Source organism: Microcebus murinus, chromosome 11 (assembly GCF_040939455.1).
Source record: "Microcebus murinus isolate Inina chromosome 11, M.murinus_Inina_mat1.0, whole genome shotgun sequence".
Taxonomy (NCBI): Eukaryota; Metazoa; Chordata; class Mammalia; order Primates; family Cheirogaleidae; genus Microcebus; species Microcebus murinus.
The window spans coordinates 31,188,823-31,206,360 of record NC_134114.1 but is presented as its reverse complement, the minus strand read 5'-3'; the positions used below and the strand labels follow the sequence as shown (position 1 = coordinate 31,206,360).

The 17,538-nt window shown below is 38.6% G+C and overlaps 1 protein-coding gene across 2 annotated transcripts in view; it reads left to right on the top strand.

Moving 5' to 3' along the window:
* The window catches only part of C6 (complement C6), a 71,149-nt gene extending 69,670 nt beyond the window's left edge, over window positions 1–1,479 (top strand). For both annotated transcript variants that reach the window (XM_012777779.3, XM_012777778.3), the window contains one exon: window positions 742–1,479. In XM_012777779.3, coding sequence (XP_012633233.2) covers window positions 742–923 — 182 coding nt within the window. In that variant the 3' untranslated portion in view covers window positions 924–1,479. The remainder of the gene's footprint in view (window positions 1–741) is intronic.
* Window positions 1,480–17,538: the final 16,059 nt, after the last annotated feature.

Here is a 17,538-nt window from a genome sequence, read left to right as displayed (position 1 = left end):
AGTCTAGAAAGAAATAAACAACAACAGCAAAAAGAAATCAACAAATGGGGTATAAAGTCATGTCAAAGAGCTCAGGCCTGTGAGTCATATATTATTTAAAACTCACCTATACCATGTACTGATTGTGTGACCATAGGTGAATTGCTTAACTTCTCTGAGTTCAGTTTTCTCTTGTGTAGAATTAATATAATAACATCGTATTTATGTTTATTGTGAGGATTTAATGAAATAAAGCATACAAAACGCTTGGTCTATTGTGTGCTTTCATGGTACATGCTCAATAAATGATAACTATAAATGCACTTAGGCAGTACCAATGATAAAAAAAAAAAAAACACCCAGGAAGACTGAAGATATTGTAGAAATGGATTAGCAGGAGAAGTGACTGATTAGATGTGGGTAGTAAGTGAGAGGGAGGTACCAGAGATAGCTCAAACACTGAATGAATGTGAGGTAAGTCAGAGAGAGGGATTCCAGAGATAGCTCAAATCCTGATTGGTTATGGGCAGTGAGACAGGGGAAGATGTCAGAGATAGCCCAACTCCTGAACCTTACCGGCTTACTGGTGTTCTCTTACATCCAGATTTCTCCATTTAACCCCAGGGGAGTCTTTTGGGTCATTGCCTCTGTTTCAGCTTTCTCTTTCATTGCCACCCAGGAGCTCACCACCCTGGAGATGAGTTAGGTAAAACCAGACTCTAAAGTACTGTGATGAGTCACACTGTCTTTCTCTCATTGCAGTCTCCACGTCCAAATGTGTCTGCCTGTTGCCCTACCAGTGCTTTAAGGGTGGAAACCAACTCTATTGTGTCAAAATGGGATCATCAATGACTGAGAAAACAGTGAACATCTGTGAAGTGGGAGCTGTAAGATGCGCGAACAGGAACGTGGAAATACTGCATCCTGGGAAGTGTTTGGCCTAGCACAATCACTGATAAACAGATTCACCATTCAAAAGTATTTTCTATAAAAGGGCACTCTTGTACAAACAGAGACTGGTATGCCCGGAAGTTACTAATTGAAATTATTTTGTGTTAGTTTCAGATCATTATTCTCCCCTGACTTTCCTGTTTTAGCATTCCCTATCCAGTTCCAGCTCATAATGCCCTGTAGTACATCCCCAGGTAATACCTTCCATATCAGTCTATTAAATTAGCCTCTTCATATTACACAAAAATAATGAAACTTCTAAGCCCCTTATGATGCCTCTGATATTAGGTATTCTCACAATTAGAAACAAGAACAAAAACCATGATTTCCTTCAATGAATCAATAAACAGAAATCTACAGAACCTATAAAACACATTCTTTAAACCCAACTTTCATGTATTCATTCAACAAATAATTTCTGAATGTCTACGGGTATTCAAGATCCTGAGAAATCAGCAGTGACTAAAACAGACAAAGGCCCTTGCCTTCATGAAGTGCGCATTCACGTGGGTGTAGATAATACAAAAAATAAAATGAGTATGTAAAATATGTAGTATGTTTCATGATGATAATTGCTATGGATAAAAGTAAACAGGGAAGTGTGGGGCCCAGCCTTAATCCACATTTTATGCAAGGAAATATTCCATAGCATTAAACGTCACTGCAAGATGATTTGACTCAAGTAGTTAAGAATAAACTCATGGAGTTCCAATCTCTGAGGAAGAATAGGGATTCTCTTTGCTTCAGTTCAAGTGCATCACAAAGCTTTTAAGCTGAAATGTGGGATGAATGGAAAATTGTCAGAGAATTTTGAAGGAATGATGTTTAAAGTAAGTGATATATTTTGTTAGGCCATATGAAATAGGCATCCTTTTCTTAGGCTAAGATGTTGAATTGGAGAAGGCATGAATCTTTGGAATAGCAGTTCCCAAATATAAGGGAACATCAGAATTACCTAGAGGGTGTGTTAATACAGATGCCAGGGACCCACCCCCAGTTACTGATTCAGTTGGTCTGGGGTGGGACCTGAGAATTTGTGTTCCTAGAGGTGACTATCCCCTAGTTTAGACATCTCCTAGTTTAGACATGGAGTCATCAAACAGCTAACCCTGATTTAGTGATGAATCTCAAAACCACAGCCAGCCAACATCCAAGCAGGTGAGTAAAGCAGACTCCCTTCTACCAAAACTCACTGCATTCTCACCTAGTGGAAGGAGAATATGAGCCACAGCCACCTAGGAGCACCCTTGCTAGGCCTTGTACAATAAATGCACCTCCTTTTCCATCTCATTAATTGTATGGTGTTGGCAGAATCTAAAATATCTTGTGATATCAAAGGAGAAGAATGGGGAAGTAAAACATCCTAGAAACAGAAATATGTTCCTGGTATAACAGAGGCTGTGCAGGTCCTTTCTTTTTCCCTGGAGTCAGGAACCCATCTTTTCCCTAGTCACACCACCGCAGTCCCTTCTCTCCATGAGAGTGGTGCAGGCCTCTCCGAAGAGCATCCCGCCTTCAGCATGTCCAAGACACCAAACTAAGGGCAAAGAAGCATTAAATACTTCCACATCTTAAGGAGAGCCAATAACAGTTGAATGGACAAACTTTCCCCAGGACTGAATTAGCTCTGCTCGAACCAACTCTCTTGCCACCCCCACAACTGAGCTATAAAACAGGGCTAGGGGAGGGAGGGATGGGAGTCATGGGAATCCGCAGCCACATGAACACAGTGTTCCTGGTAGCAGGCCTATTCCTCCCTAAGTTCTTTTCCTAACCTTGGAAACCAGAAGGTGCTGGAAGTATCCACTGAAGCCAAGCAATCAAAGCCCCAAGAGAATCACTTGTAGGGTGTGGGGTTACCTGCGGTAAGGATGGATATACGGTACTGCCCTCGCCTGCAGGGCTCTGTGGAATCTTGGAGCTGCCACTAGGAAGCTTCCGGAGGAGTTCCTGGGTGGTGCTGATCCATGCCAGGGCAGTTCTTCCTTCTGTGAGCTGAGACTAGTTCCTGCCTAGAGAGTGCTGAAGGTGGGATGCTTTCAGTAGTGGTCTGCGCCTCTCTTGTAGTGAGAAGGGCGTGAGACAGCCTGGTTAGGGAAAAGATGGGTGCAGCCCTTTCTCCATCTGAGTTCCATGACACACGGAAGGAATGGAGAACCGTAAGGAATGATACTTGGTGGCTCTTGTGGCACGGCATGAAGGAGCACAGGGAAGAGGAAAGACAGGCACTGGCACTGAAGGAAATAAAATATAAATTAGACATAAGAGTCTCCAGACTTAAACTGGACCAACTTTTAAAAACAGAAACTGACCATAAATCTATTTGATCTGTCCCAGACTTAATTACCGAGAGAGGAAATGGAATTGGCAGAACATAGTGAAATCTGGGGCTGCCATAACAAAGTACCACAAATTGGGTGGCTTAAAATGGCAGACATTTATTGTCTCTTGGTTCTAGAGGCTAAAAATCTGAAATCAAGATGTTGGCAGGGCCATGTGCCCTCTGAAACCTGTAGAAGAGCATCCTTCTTTGCCTCTTCTAGCTTCTGGTGTTTGCCAGCAATCCTTGGCATTCTTCAGCTTGTAGATGCATCACCCCAGTTTCTGCCTCTGTCATCACATGGCTGTCTTTACTGTCTTCCTTCTGTGAGTGTCTGCCCAAATTTCCATTGCCATACAAGTACACTAACCATGTTGGATTAGGCCCCCTCTAATGACCTCATCTTAACTTGATTATATCCACAAATACTCTGCTTTTAAATAAGGTCACATTCAGAGGCACCAGGGTTGAACTGTGTCCACCGAAAAAATATGGTGAAGTCCTAACCCGCAGCATGTGATTGAAAAAAAAAATACTTCCTGTTTACAGCCCACAGTATAATCAAAAGGTTATACCAGCTATTACATTCACAGTTTGATTAAAATTAGTCACACTTGCTTTAAAGTATTATATTCTTTTACTTGTAGCAATCTTCTTTTTTAATGGTGATTAGTTGGTCTTTTTACCACTTCAGTTATCTTTGTTTCAAAGAACTTTTTGAGTGCACTAATCCATTAAGGTTTGCATTCGGCTAATTTACATACCATTTACCAGTTGAATTTTCACATCCTGATATTAATATTAATATAGCAATTTAGTACCATAACTGTTAAGAGCTACTGCTAAAATTATCATCATGAAGTAGAGAACAAAACTGAAATATATTAAATACCTGGAATTTGGACCTCAAATCTCCAAATCTGTCCTAGAAGATTAAATAAATTCTAGATCAAAGGTAAAATCTTTATCACTTCGGCTTTTAGAGATGAATACTAAGCATTCATGCTTGTAGGTTAAGTAAGTGGAAAACCATTAAAGTCTTTTTTTTATATGGATTTTAATTTTTGTTGGTTCTATAATATACTTATAAAATAAATGAGACCCCTACTTTAAAGTATTTTATGAATAGACATGTTATATATTTTGGGTGTCCTGGAAGTGGAGACACAAGCACAATTCTAAGACTATGATTTTAAATTTCCAATCCTCTGGTGATGTGACATTCAAGCTTAACTAAAGGTGTCCTCTATTTGGCAGTCTTCAGTAAAGCTCACTCAATTTTAGAATATGTTGTTTTTTTTCTCTTTCTACCAAAACCTTCAACTCCTACAATCAAACTCCTTAGTTTTAAAGATTGAGCTTTTCTGTTATTTCCCAAAAAGCACCCACAAGCTAAACCTAATCCACATCTCTTCCTAAATTCTAATTTGGGGTAACAAAAATCTGACAGATCATGATGTTTCTGGTTAGTGTTGTGGGCCAAACTACCCCGAAGCTTGATTAATTGGATTCTAAATGGCTGGCCCTCTCCAAGGGCACCTTCATTCTTTTGGAATACATCATGTGTGGAATCAATGAGGCATCAAGCTTCTAACCAAACAAATAGCCTGCAAAATTATAGTTGTATCCAGACTGTTTTATGAACATGAGACAGGCCACTGTTACCCTATTTGTCTTCTTGACAAGATCTAGCTGCACAGCTTCAGTTCCAAGTGTCAAGTGTCAGTTAGTGGAGGTGTGTGTCACCAATCAAGGGACTCCAAGGCACAGATGGTGCTGTGAAAGTCATGCTCACAAAGATTTATATAGAAAGATGCTCATCACAACATTATTTATAATAGCAAAAATGACAAACCCTAAATGTCCAATAATAAATTATGGCCCCTCCATAGGATGGAAAGGTATGAGGCCACTGACAAACAAATATCTTTCAAAAAAAAGTTTAAGGCCATCATAAAAAGTGGAAAAACCAAGCTATAAAACTGTGTATGAAAATTTTGTGTGTATAAATGCCTATAAAAATAATAATTGGGCAAACAGTATCTATTGCTAGAATTTGGAGTGACTTTTATTTTTCTTATTATTGTTCTGTATTTTCTCCAATCAGCATGCAATTTGGTTTTTTATTTTTCTTTTAAAATTGGACATGAAAAGTAACTTTAAAGTTTTTCTCTTCTATGTAGGTAAGAGGAGCAGATAGTCAATTCTGGTTGATAAACACACTGATGGCTTGTATAGTAGAGACCTACCTCCCTGTTCTGGATGTGCCTGCATGGGGAGGTTTGTCAAATTTCAGCCAAACTTGTGAGGTTCACAGGCATCATTCATTCATTCACAACCATTTACTGACCACCTGCTAAGTCACAGGAGTTAGTTCTACAATCATGCAGAGATTTTGGAGGTGCTTAAGAGTATGATTAAAAAAAATCTTAAGGTATACTTAAGCCAGTATTATACAAAGTAGAAAGCAGTGAGTTGCTGTTTAAAAACATAGGCACAGATAACATCTTAAGGGAATACATTTTAAAAGCTAGACAGTTAATAAAATAAAATCAAGCTTAAATCCTCTAGGTTTGACAACAGTCGGAGATACCAAGTAACTGTTTAAAGTTGGACACGTCTCTCTGAGACTCAGTTTCCTTGTGTGAAAAATGAGGACAATACCAGCCAACTCATTCTATTTGTTCTATGGATTGGCTGAAAAAAAAAAAGAATTTTATACACACATACACCCCCCCCCACACACACACACACATATATAATATATCACAAGTACTAAAGAGGCTAAAATGAAATGTGCATTCAACTACTTGGCATTATTATTACTATTATTATTAAATATCAGTGGAGAGAAGTAGCTGGATTTCACACTTTATTTCCTACCACATGACACACTTCCTCTATTGCCAATCTTGTCATTGAAGCCTGATTTATTAAGAAGCCCGTGTGCTTCCAAGGGAGAGAAATGGCTGTAATATTCAGAATCCATAGCGAACTAAATTGATGAAATGTGTTTGTTCACTGTGCACGTGCAGTCACGTCCACTTCGATCAACAGCAATAAGGTTTTCAATTCTTTTTAGAATAGATTAGCATTCACGCCAAATAATTAGAGATGACCTAATGTGTGCAACTAAAAAAATTAAAAAAAAAATAACCTAAAAATCTATGATGTCAAAGCAATATGGACAGAAGACTCATGAATAGAAAATGAGGAAGAAATTAGATTGGATAGTTAGAAATACACTCCAAAGATTACTTGCTTAATATCGTCCCCTCCCCTATCCCTTCTGGCAGGGACATTGTTTATTTGGAAAAGGCTTTATTCTAGTAAAACATGACCCTTAACATGAGGATAAAGCGACATCACAATTCAAAGCCATGAGACTAGGAGCTGTTATCCCTCATGAAATTTCATTTGTAATAATACCAGGTTCTAGAACTGCACCCTAACTGAAGCATTTCCATTTTGTTTATCACAGCTGAAAACTAATTGGTGCTTTAGGGCCTGTCTCCCCTTCCATTGAACAGTAGTGTTGTACACTGGTACTTCTCTGCAATTGTCAAAAATACTGCTCAGCAGTACAGGTGTGCTCCATCTCCCAGGGACCTGGCTGGATCCCACTTCTGGATCGTGTTGTGTGGGACGCCATGCAATTGATCCAGATCAATGAAATGTGAGTAGGAAGCATGTGTGTAGCTTCTGGGCCAAGCATTTAATTGCCAGCATCATGATTCCTCCAGAGTTTCCCTTTCCCTATGGCACATTTGAGATGGTTGCTTCTCCATCAGCCTGAGTTCCTGAGTCACTAACAGCAGCAGAGCCCCCTAGGGTCCATCAAACTTCTGTGGGTATGTGGCATGAGCAAAAAATAAACCTTTCTTGTTTTAAGCCACTGATATTTGGGGGTGGTTTATTTGTTATGTCATTACCTAGCCTACCTGTCTGATATTAACTGTGAGTATAACAATGACACCATGCCACTAAAAGCTGATCTCTTTCACTTTCCCAAATTGCATTCCAGAACACTTCCTCTTTTCTCCCAAGCATTACTGAGTAAATGCGAATTGCCATTGCTTTGAACATGGCTCATAACCACTAGTATATTTGAAGGGAGAATTCATAAACAAACTAAAATTAGAATAGGGGAATTATTAATATACTTGGTTTTTAAATACATTCCGAATTGCATCCATCATTTCATAAAGAAATTGATGAGGGGAAATTAAAGTTACAAAGATGAAATAAATCCTTGTATATAGAGTTTACCTGGTAGAACTAAAAAGAAACATAAATGCAAAAAAAAAAAAAAAAAAGGTGAACACTCTCCTGAGAAACTCTTTATTATATGTGAGTAATTTTATATAATCTTGGAAACATTTATTATCTTTAAAAGCATTTCAAAGTTAATTGAACCTGCTTCATATTTCTTGATTACCAAATCATTCTCATTATATTTCACATCAATTGCTTGTCACTCTGCCTTCTAAAGAACTTCAGGCATTTACTAATGATGCAAATATACAAAAATGGATTCTTTATTACAATTTCTAGTGGTTGGATATAACTTAAAATTTAATTAGCACATTGTAGCACATACTATTTATTGCTCCATCCTCCAGAAAAATCTATTCAGCCCCCTCCCAATGGCTAATATTTCAGGAGAGGCTAGTCCCACTCTCAACTCCAGGCCCAAGAAGTAAATTCCAATTGGTTTAAGTCAGTCAATGGGGTTTCATTTCCTTTCCCCGTGTGGTTTAGACATGCATGTGATGCAAGTTTGCTGAATAAGAGGTGAGAAGCATCTTCTGGAGGATTTGTGAGAAGGATTTTTCTCACTCTTTAAGAGATCACATGAAGAAATGAGCTCTTCTTCCGAACATTGACGTGACTGAATGTGATGCATGAAGATGCTGCAGCCATTTTGCCATCATAAAGATATTTCCCTTTGTGGCCTAGGCCAACACATGAAGAAGGCTTTAGCAGAGACATGGAAAGGGTCGGACCATGGGTGAAATCATTGAGCCACTGTATTAACCAACTGTGGTGCACCCATACTCTGGTCTTCTAGTTATAAAATGATAAATTTTCTCTACTCTTTAAGCTTTTTTATTTCAAAATATTAAGGGAGTACAAGTGTTTTTGTTTATTTAAGCTGCTTTTAAGTCGGGTTTTCTGGTACCTGTAGCCACAGGTATCTTGATTCAGAAATTAATCGTGTTTTTAAGGTTCATACTTTCATGACGTTGATAGATTAATAGCATTAGTTTTTCTCTTAAAGTGATTATTACTTGCATAAAAAATGGAAGATTGCCTCTTTTGGTTGAAGAGACTTATCTTGCATCTAACAAAGGGAAGATGAATCTTCTTCAGAAATAGAGCCTACTAAGACAATAATATAATCTTAGAATGAAATCTCTTCATTATTTTTTAGAAAGTCAGCCACCTCCAAATCTTCTCAAATAACCAATAATTAATTATAGACCTTTTGAGCACTCAGCACCATGTTTAATTCTCTGAGGAGGGAGACCTAAAGTTTACGAAGTCACTATGAGGTACCAGGCTCATGTAATTGTTTTATTGAACCTTAATAACAACTCTAAGAGACATAGGTGTTACTGGCCTCATTTAGATGAGAAACCTGAGGATCAGAGATGAGTGTTACTTGTCAAATGTTATACATCATGTAAAAGGCAAAGACAAAATTCAAACCTGGTCAGTCTAACTCAAGAATTTAGGGGCTGAATTTACTCTATCAAAGTTAAATTTATTGATTTTATAATTATCCTGTGCTTATTGTAACAGTTATAAAGATGGCTGCAAATTATTTGACACTCTTCCCATTGCCATGTATGTGCTAATTCCTCTCTCTTTGAATCTCGGCAGGCTTGTAACTGCTTTGACTAATGAAGAACAGCAAGAGTAACATTGTATCAATTCTGATGTTGCCAAAAAAGGTCTTGAGGCTTTCACCTTTTTTATAGAAACACTTGCTCTTGGTTCCCTGAACTGCCATGATAGAAATTCAATGACCCTGAAGCCACCATACTGTCAGGAAACCAAAGACACATGAAGAAGCCACATATAGAGGACCTGGTAGCCCAGATTTTGAGACATCCTAGTCTAACCACCAGACTTGGGAACGAAGAAGATGTTGAAATAGATTTAAAATAGGACCATAATTTTAGTCTGCCTGAAATGACCAGAGGATTTAATCTAATCTTTTTCTTGCTTACCCCAGCATTGGTATTAGGAAAGATTCATTTTGAAATGAAAAAGTGTGAATTTCACAAATGATATTCAGGCAGGTGAACTGTATATTCACTACATGGTTAGTGGTTATCTAGTTATTGAAGGACAGCCATGTGCAAGGCATTTTGCTAGGCATGAGGGTGCAAATATATAGCAAAAGACATGTGGTCCTTGTCTTCATGACATCAGTTACATAATCACAAAAGAGAAACATGATTACAAGAGGAAGTAAGCGCACTTAAAGTTGATACAGAGCGCCTGGCAGTATGTAGGCAATGGGAATATGAAGATAAATGAGCCCTCAGAAACCACAGAAGGCTTTTTTCTTTTGCACTCAAGCATCAGCTCTAGCTCTCTCCGTATATCTTATGTGTAGAGGAGAGACCTAAGGGATTCCCAAAGATATGCCACCCAGAAAGGTAGTTTATTAGCTTCCAGGCACCACAGAGTTACACCTCTTAGGAGTGATGTATTTATAAACCAATTAATTTTTACTTTAATCTAGTTTTCTCCCAGAAAAAAAGCTGAGTAGTCTGTATGAATAATAGAAAACAGATCAAGGATGTGTTTGTCCCAAGCAATGCTCTCTGCTACTCTCCTGGAAGTCTTGTTGAGCTGCCAAAATGGTAATGGACTTCATTAAAAGCATTCCAACCGTCAAAGCTCAGCAGAAATGGAGGAGGATGCTGGGAAGTTGCCATTGCTGTGCCAAGATGCTGCTCTAAAAAAAGAAGCAGATTTGCCCCTGACAGGAGAGTAAGGTACAAAACAAAGTAGCACCTCTTAATTATATTATCCAGGATTTTTTAGAAAACTGAGGCTTCTATTTTTAGTATTTTTCATTGTATATGCTAATATTTTTCTATTTCATTATTCTTGTCTTATGACAATTATTCTTACAAAATTCCATTCAATAGCCCCTGCATCCTGGGATAGTTGTCCCCATTCTGCACTGCTATGTCTGCCATGACACCAATAGGCTCCAGGATGACATTTGCTCAACTCTCATCTCTGACTTTAAGCCCACAGAAGCACCCTGTGTTATTTAAGTTAAATAACAATTAAACACCAAATAATTCCATCTTCTAACACATATGGTGCACCTGCTGGCTTCAATAAGAAAAGTAGAGAAAGATATTATTACTGAAGTCAGGAGACCTTGCACAAGTTGCTAGGCCTGTGGGAACTTTGGTCTCCTCGATAGTAAAACATAGTTAAGAATGACTGAACTTCTTTATCTTATGAGGTTTTAATGAGATAAGTATATGAAAGCACTTTGAAGACGACAACATACACTATATAAGCCAAAGGCATGGGGATAAGAGTGTTCTCTGAACATACTGGATGTGGGATGTTTCAAAGGTCCTGAAAATCTTGCTGTCCTCATGACTTACTTCACCCTTCCCAAATCTCCATATAAACCAGTTTATCATGATATCTGATATGTATACGCTTACTCTTATACCTTTAGATTGGAACTAGTTCTCCAAAAGTGTCTCTGAAAATACACAGACGTACTCAGTATTAGTAAAAACTGAAACTGAAGGGCAGCTACAGAGAGAAGTTTATCAGATTATTCTACTTTGGTCTTGCCCAATAAGACAGTATACCTTAGCGAGTGGGTTACAACCTGCTTAAATTTGGACTGAGTAGAGAAAAGTCTAGTTTGAATGAACTACTTATGTGCTTGAGGAGGCCACAAAGAGCATAAAATTAGGATTGGATTCAAAAGGAAAATGTGGAATCAAGTACCACAGAAAAACTTCATCTACTTAACCACTTGACTCAAATCTAGACAATAAGCACCAAGTTTGGCTGGAAATATTAATCAACTTTCGTTACAACTCCCTTTCATCATATCCTTTGTAAGTCTTGGTTTCCTCCTTTGTGAATTAAGAACAGTAATGCTCACCTTTCAAGTGTTGGAAGATCAGATATCAAAATAATGAAATGAGCTAAAAGTATCTGAGACATAGTGTGTGCTCAGTAAACACTATCTGTGGAAGTGTATTCATGTGAAGTTTTTATTAGGGGTGCCGAAGAAAAAGTTGGCATAGAGAAGGGAAACAATATTGAAATTCTGATGCTGGTGGGATCTTTCCTCTCTTCTTTGAGAACTGCAAGCCTTAGAAATTTCATGTAGTTCATGTAGTCAAAGGCAAATACAAAGCAAAGATAAGAGACCCTGAGAATTGTGTAGGGGTGTGCAAAACTTAGAAGGCAGTGAGGCATGCAAGCCTGGAAGAACATGGACTTTGAGGGCTGTCCTTAAAGAAAGGGCTTAGATAAAGAAAAGGGAATCAATGCTGCAGAGGTTCATTGACAATAAATGAAGCAGTTAAAGCAGGATGACTCAACCATAAATGACTTCCAACCTCTCCAAGAATGAGAACTACTTATAAAGAAAAAGTTAAAAGAATCAAAATTAGGCTAGGTAGATGAGAGTAGTGAGCAAGCATCTAGCCATGTTAAATGGAGATCAAAGCTTTAATTGGAGTTAAATTACATTTTAGTGCACTGAGAGACATTGCATCTGGAGTCTTGAAATCACCCTTAATATTTAAGAAATTCTTGGGAAAGGGATGCAAAACAAATAAACACTACAGAGACAGAAATATACTGATTTTCAAAAAGATGAGGAAAGCAAATGCTCAAAACTATAATTTGATACCCAAAAAAATATTTAAGGAGGATTAAACATGAATATATAATTAACAAAATCTTGGAAAAGATGTGATGGCTCAGAATCTAAACATCTCTCTGAAGCCCTCTGAAAATCCTTTATTGGTATAATTCTTAGACTCATTAGGAGTGTTATAAACAATGTAATTTTATTTTTACTTCATTTAAGGCAGATATATTTAATTTAAAATTTTTTGAAACTGAGAGATATAATCAATAATTTAGAAGACAAAAAAAAAAATAGGTAAGAATGATAAACCCAAACAAACAAGACTAAATTTAACAGATCAATATATTTTTTCTTTTTTTTTTATTTTTTATGAGGTAGACACGGAATTTTTCACAAGGTAAAAAATTTATTTATTAAGGTATTTATTAAGGTATAAAATTATATGTATTTATAGTATACAATATGTTTTCATATGTATACATTGCAAAAATGATTAAATCAAGCTGATGAACATTGGTTCAACTATTTCAACTGAGCACTTAACAAAAACTCTCTGTAGTCAAAAGGAAGAACTATATGATGAATGTGTACAGGAAAGAAAATTTGTAGACTTACTGAGTATCAAACCTCAAATTCCTTCCTGTTGATAGTCCATTACTATCAACAGGAAGGAATAATGTAGGGTCCATCTAAAGATTTCAATTCCTGCTTGATTGATTTTCCCTGTCCCCTATCTATATTTTAAAAGCTGATTTTCCAACTTGTTCCCATATGTAGCCTCAAACCAGCCATTTTTCCCAAGCTGATCTTGACAGAGCAGCATGTACACCAAAAACCTCTTGGTGTCTCACGTGAGAGCTTGGAATTAATAGAGAATTCTAGTGTTAATCCCTGAAGCTCAGTGTTCTAGTCACAATTCCTGGGGGAAAATTATTTTATTGACACTATCATCCCTCAAGGTCTTCTTCAAAGCCAATTAGGCCCAGGATCTAATAAGCCAGGAACAAGTCTTGGGCACCTGGGTAGCAGTCCCCAAATTTCAATGCCAGATACTTTATGCCCCACATAAATTATATTGGTCCATCTGTAAACCTATATGATCCTGAATGTTTATCCATTAATGGTTATTCTGCCCGGTTTGTTCTAGAAGCTGAGTTTTGCCATTGGGTTACTACTTAGGAGGCTACCAAAGTTATGCCGTGTTCCTCTGGAACAATCCCCGGCTCTCACACCCTCACTTTCCCTACCTACCAATAAGTATCCCCCCTCCCCATTTCATCCATAGCTATGGTTTGTTCCATATTTACCTGCCACCTGAAATCCAGAGCCCAGAACTTTTCATACATTTCTTAGTAAGCATAAGTTTACTTTCTTAGTTCTCCTAAAATCATTTATCCTTCCAGTCAATAAATATGTCTCTGGTTCCCTGATACTCTCTACCTACTGGCTGGCCCAGTGTTACCAATTCCTAAATATTACTATGGCTCAGAATACTCAGGTTACAGTCTCTAAACTATTCAAAAATGCTTGCTTATTTTTTAATTTATACATCCAACAAATATTTACTGAGACCATACCACCATATGCTGAGCCCTTATCTAGAAAGTAGAAATAGGGAAATGAAAAAACAAGTAAAATACCCTGCAATTATTATTATTATTTTTTTTTTTTTGAGATAGAGTCTCACTGTGCTGCCCGGGCTAGAGTGCTATGGCATCAGCCTAGCTCACAGCAACATCAAACTCCTGGGTTCAAGCAAGCTTCCTGTCTCAATCTCTCAGTAGCTGGGACTATAGGCATGTACCATCACACATGGCTAATTTTTTCTATTTTTAGTTGTCTGGCTAATTTCTTTCTATTTTTAGTAGAGATGGGGTCTCACTCTTGCTCAGGCTGGTCTCGAACTCCTAACCTCAAGCCATCCTCCTGCCTCGGCTTCCCAGAGTGCTAGGATTATAGGCATGAGCCACCAGGCCCAGCCCTTTGTCATCTTTTAAGGTAGACATACTTAATGTGAACTTTTTTAAAAACTAGGAGGTAAAATCAAAACTTTAGAAGATGACATGTAAGGACAGTAGAGAAAAACATTTGGAAGAAAAAGTAATAAAAATAAACTAGAAAGATAATCCAAAACAAATAAGACTGAACTCAACAAAATAACATATTTTTCTTTTGTTTTTTATTTATTTTTTTATGCAGCAGATATGAAATTTTTATCAGCTTAGTAAGATACAAAATTATATATATTTAGGTACATCCACAATCTTTCAAATGCATAGTATGGCTTATGATTATCTTTCAAAAAAATTTTTTTAGAGCAAACCATGGATAAGTAAAAAATTCTAGTTATTTTCCAATATGAGCTCCCTCATGGAACTATGCAGTGTAGACAGCTAGAAATATTAACAAAGTGTTTGGGAAAGATGTTACTAATAAACATATAGTACATTGATGATATGAAAAGTTTGGTTCTGGTGACTTTAATCTTGAAAATGAGCCACGTGGGTGACCTGAGACCAAGGTGGGTTATAATGAGCTGAAAGCTGTAGTAGAAGTGAATCCATCTCAACCTATGCAAGAATTAGCAGCAAGGTTTGACGTTACTATTCCGATAATATTGGACCATTTGAAACAAATTGGCAAGGTAAAGAAGCTGTATACATGGGTACTGCATGAATTAAATGAGCGTCAGAAGAGAAATCGTCTCAGAGTTTGCCTTTCTTTGTTGCCACTACATCAAGACAAACTATTTCTACATCGTATTGTTACATGTGATGAAAATGGATTCTTTTTGACAATTGCAATTGTTTGGCACAATGGTTGGATAAAGAGGAAGTGCCAGAACACAATCCAAAACCAAATATCCATCAAAAAAAAAGCTAATGCTATGTCTATTTGGTGATCCATTGCTGCTATTATCCACTACAGCTTCATGAAACCTGGTCAGTCAATTACAGCAGATGTCTACTGCAACCAGTTGGACAAAATGATGAGGATTCTTGCAATTAAGAAGCTGAGATTGATCAATAGAGACAGGTCAATCCTCTTGTAAGACAACACTCTACCACATGTTGCACAAAGCACGCTGCTCAAACTACAGAGACTGGACTTGGAAACTCTCTGTTATCCACAGTATTCACCAGACCTTGTACCAACTGACTACCACTTCTTCCAGGCTCTGGACCACTTCCTACAAGGAAAAACATTCAATTCTCAACAAGCTGTGAAAAACGTCTTTCACAATTTCATTGCCACTCACTCTCCAGGCTTCTTTACTGCCGTCATAAACCAGCTACTGTTAAGATGGCAAAACTGTGTTGATGGTTTAGGCTCATGCTTTGATTTATTGTACTGCTTATTGTTTTGAGATATAATAAACTAAACTTTTGATTCAAAATTGGATATATCATATTTAATAAGCTAATAAAACAACACTTAGTTAGCACACACCATCCTATTAGCTTTGAGAATTAGTGTTTGGCATACTCCTAGGATCTCAAAAAAATCAAACCTATATTGTGTTAGCCTAGTGTAAAGAGAAGGGGAGTAAACAATGGGAAGATGAAACACATAGGCTCCCTCAAAATAGAATAAAATGACAGCAAATCATTTTTGATGGCTTGGGATTTTTAAATCTATCTGCAATATTTGTTTCAATGGGTGAATTTACTTTGTCTGAAAAAATTTTAGCAAAAATGTGTTTTGATAGCCCTGATAAATTACAAAGTCTATATAAATCAGTCATCTCCTAACTTTCTTTGAAATAGAGAAAATCTTTATATACAGACATGCAGAAAAATCATTTGTCACCATTCACAAAAAAGAAAATGATTATAATAATTACATAAGTGCCTAGGTTTTTTTTATTATTGACTCTATTATACATTGTTCTTTAAGATTCTAAGAGCACATAATTTCTAACATCTTTGTTTTCCTATAAGATGTTAAGAGTTTCAGGCTGCCTACAATCACCCCAATACCTCTCTGACTTGTCAATCTCAGCCTACTCTGCGATGAGTGAGTGATTAATGGTGCTGAGTAAGAGCAGCTTCTGTTCTTGCCCAATACAATGAACACCCTTCAGTTAACTGGTAAATTTTCATTTGTCCGCTAATGGGTAATTGTGCAAGGATCTTAGCCAGTGCTTCTCTGACTTTAGAAAACCTAAGAATCACCAGGGGCACACATGAAAAATGTAAATTCCTTCCCCCTCATTCTAATCTATCAGATCTGATGAGGGGCCTGGAAATTGACATTTTAAATAAGGACACCCTGTGAATCCTATTACAGGGCAGTTGGGGACAATACTCTGAGAAAAAGTGATACTGACTCAGGAACCTGAAATGTTCTCTGCCACCAGCCTGCTGAGCACCTCTGTAGTTGGCACAGTGCAAAATATCCATGAGAATAAATGATTAATTCAAAGGTTTAGTTGGAAGCATTTGACTTTTGAATCTGAAATAAGCTTCGCTAATGAAGAGAAGATAGCCAGACAAGAAGCAGTAGCTGGAGGTGGAGCAAGATGGCGGACGAGAAACACCACCAGACAGAGTGTCTCTGCAGAAAAGACAGATTCTAGCAGAAATTAGAAAAAAGAAGCAAGAAGACGAGCATACAGCGGACGAGGGCCGGAAGGAGGGGTACCTGAGACCCCAGGAGACTCCACGGGAGGAGGCTGCGGAGGATAACTGGAGGCTGAGACCACCGGAGCAGCCCCGAGACCAGCGGCAAGGGTAGGTGGATTTGCTGTTTCCCCTCCCCTGCATTTCGGACTGCTGGTGGGCTCCCCAGCGGGTGGAGAGACCTGCAGACACCAGCCCAGAGACGGCCGCCGCCAGCCAGCGATGAGCCTGTAGCAGACGTGGCACCAGGTTCCCAACTTACTCCAGGCATCTCCGTGTGCACAGACCCAAGCCGCGTGGCAGGCGTCATATTGCCTCCTCCTCACCTCCGCCGACCCTACCCGCGGCTGCCCAGAGAGACAATACAGCCACCAGCCGGAGGCACCTCCAGGGAACGGGACTTTCCCTTTTGGGACCCTATAGCTGACTCAGGGGAACTCAGACTGTGAGCTCCCTACCCGCCACCTCTCCCAGGTGCTGCTGGCACCGTGTTCCAGGAGAACGGTGCCGACTCAGAGGCTGAGAGACATAGACCCAGCTTGGGCTCCCTATGGGTGAATTGGGACCAAAACTCCTCTCCCTGGTGGGGATACAGTTTGAACTCTGGGACCCAGAGGTCCGACCTGCAGACCAGATCCCCTGCACCGAGGGCTAGCATAACCCGGGGCACAGAAGGGTTATACGTGAACAGCCTACTGAGGTGTGTGTGCCTCCAGGGGTGGATCAGCATCCTAGAGGGCAACCTTCATCCCAGGAAGAGGCCATGCACCCAGCCCAGGTGG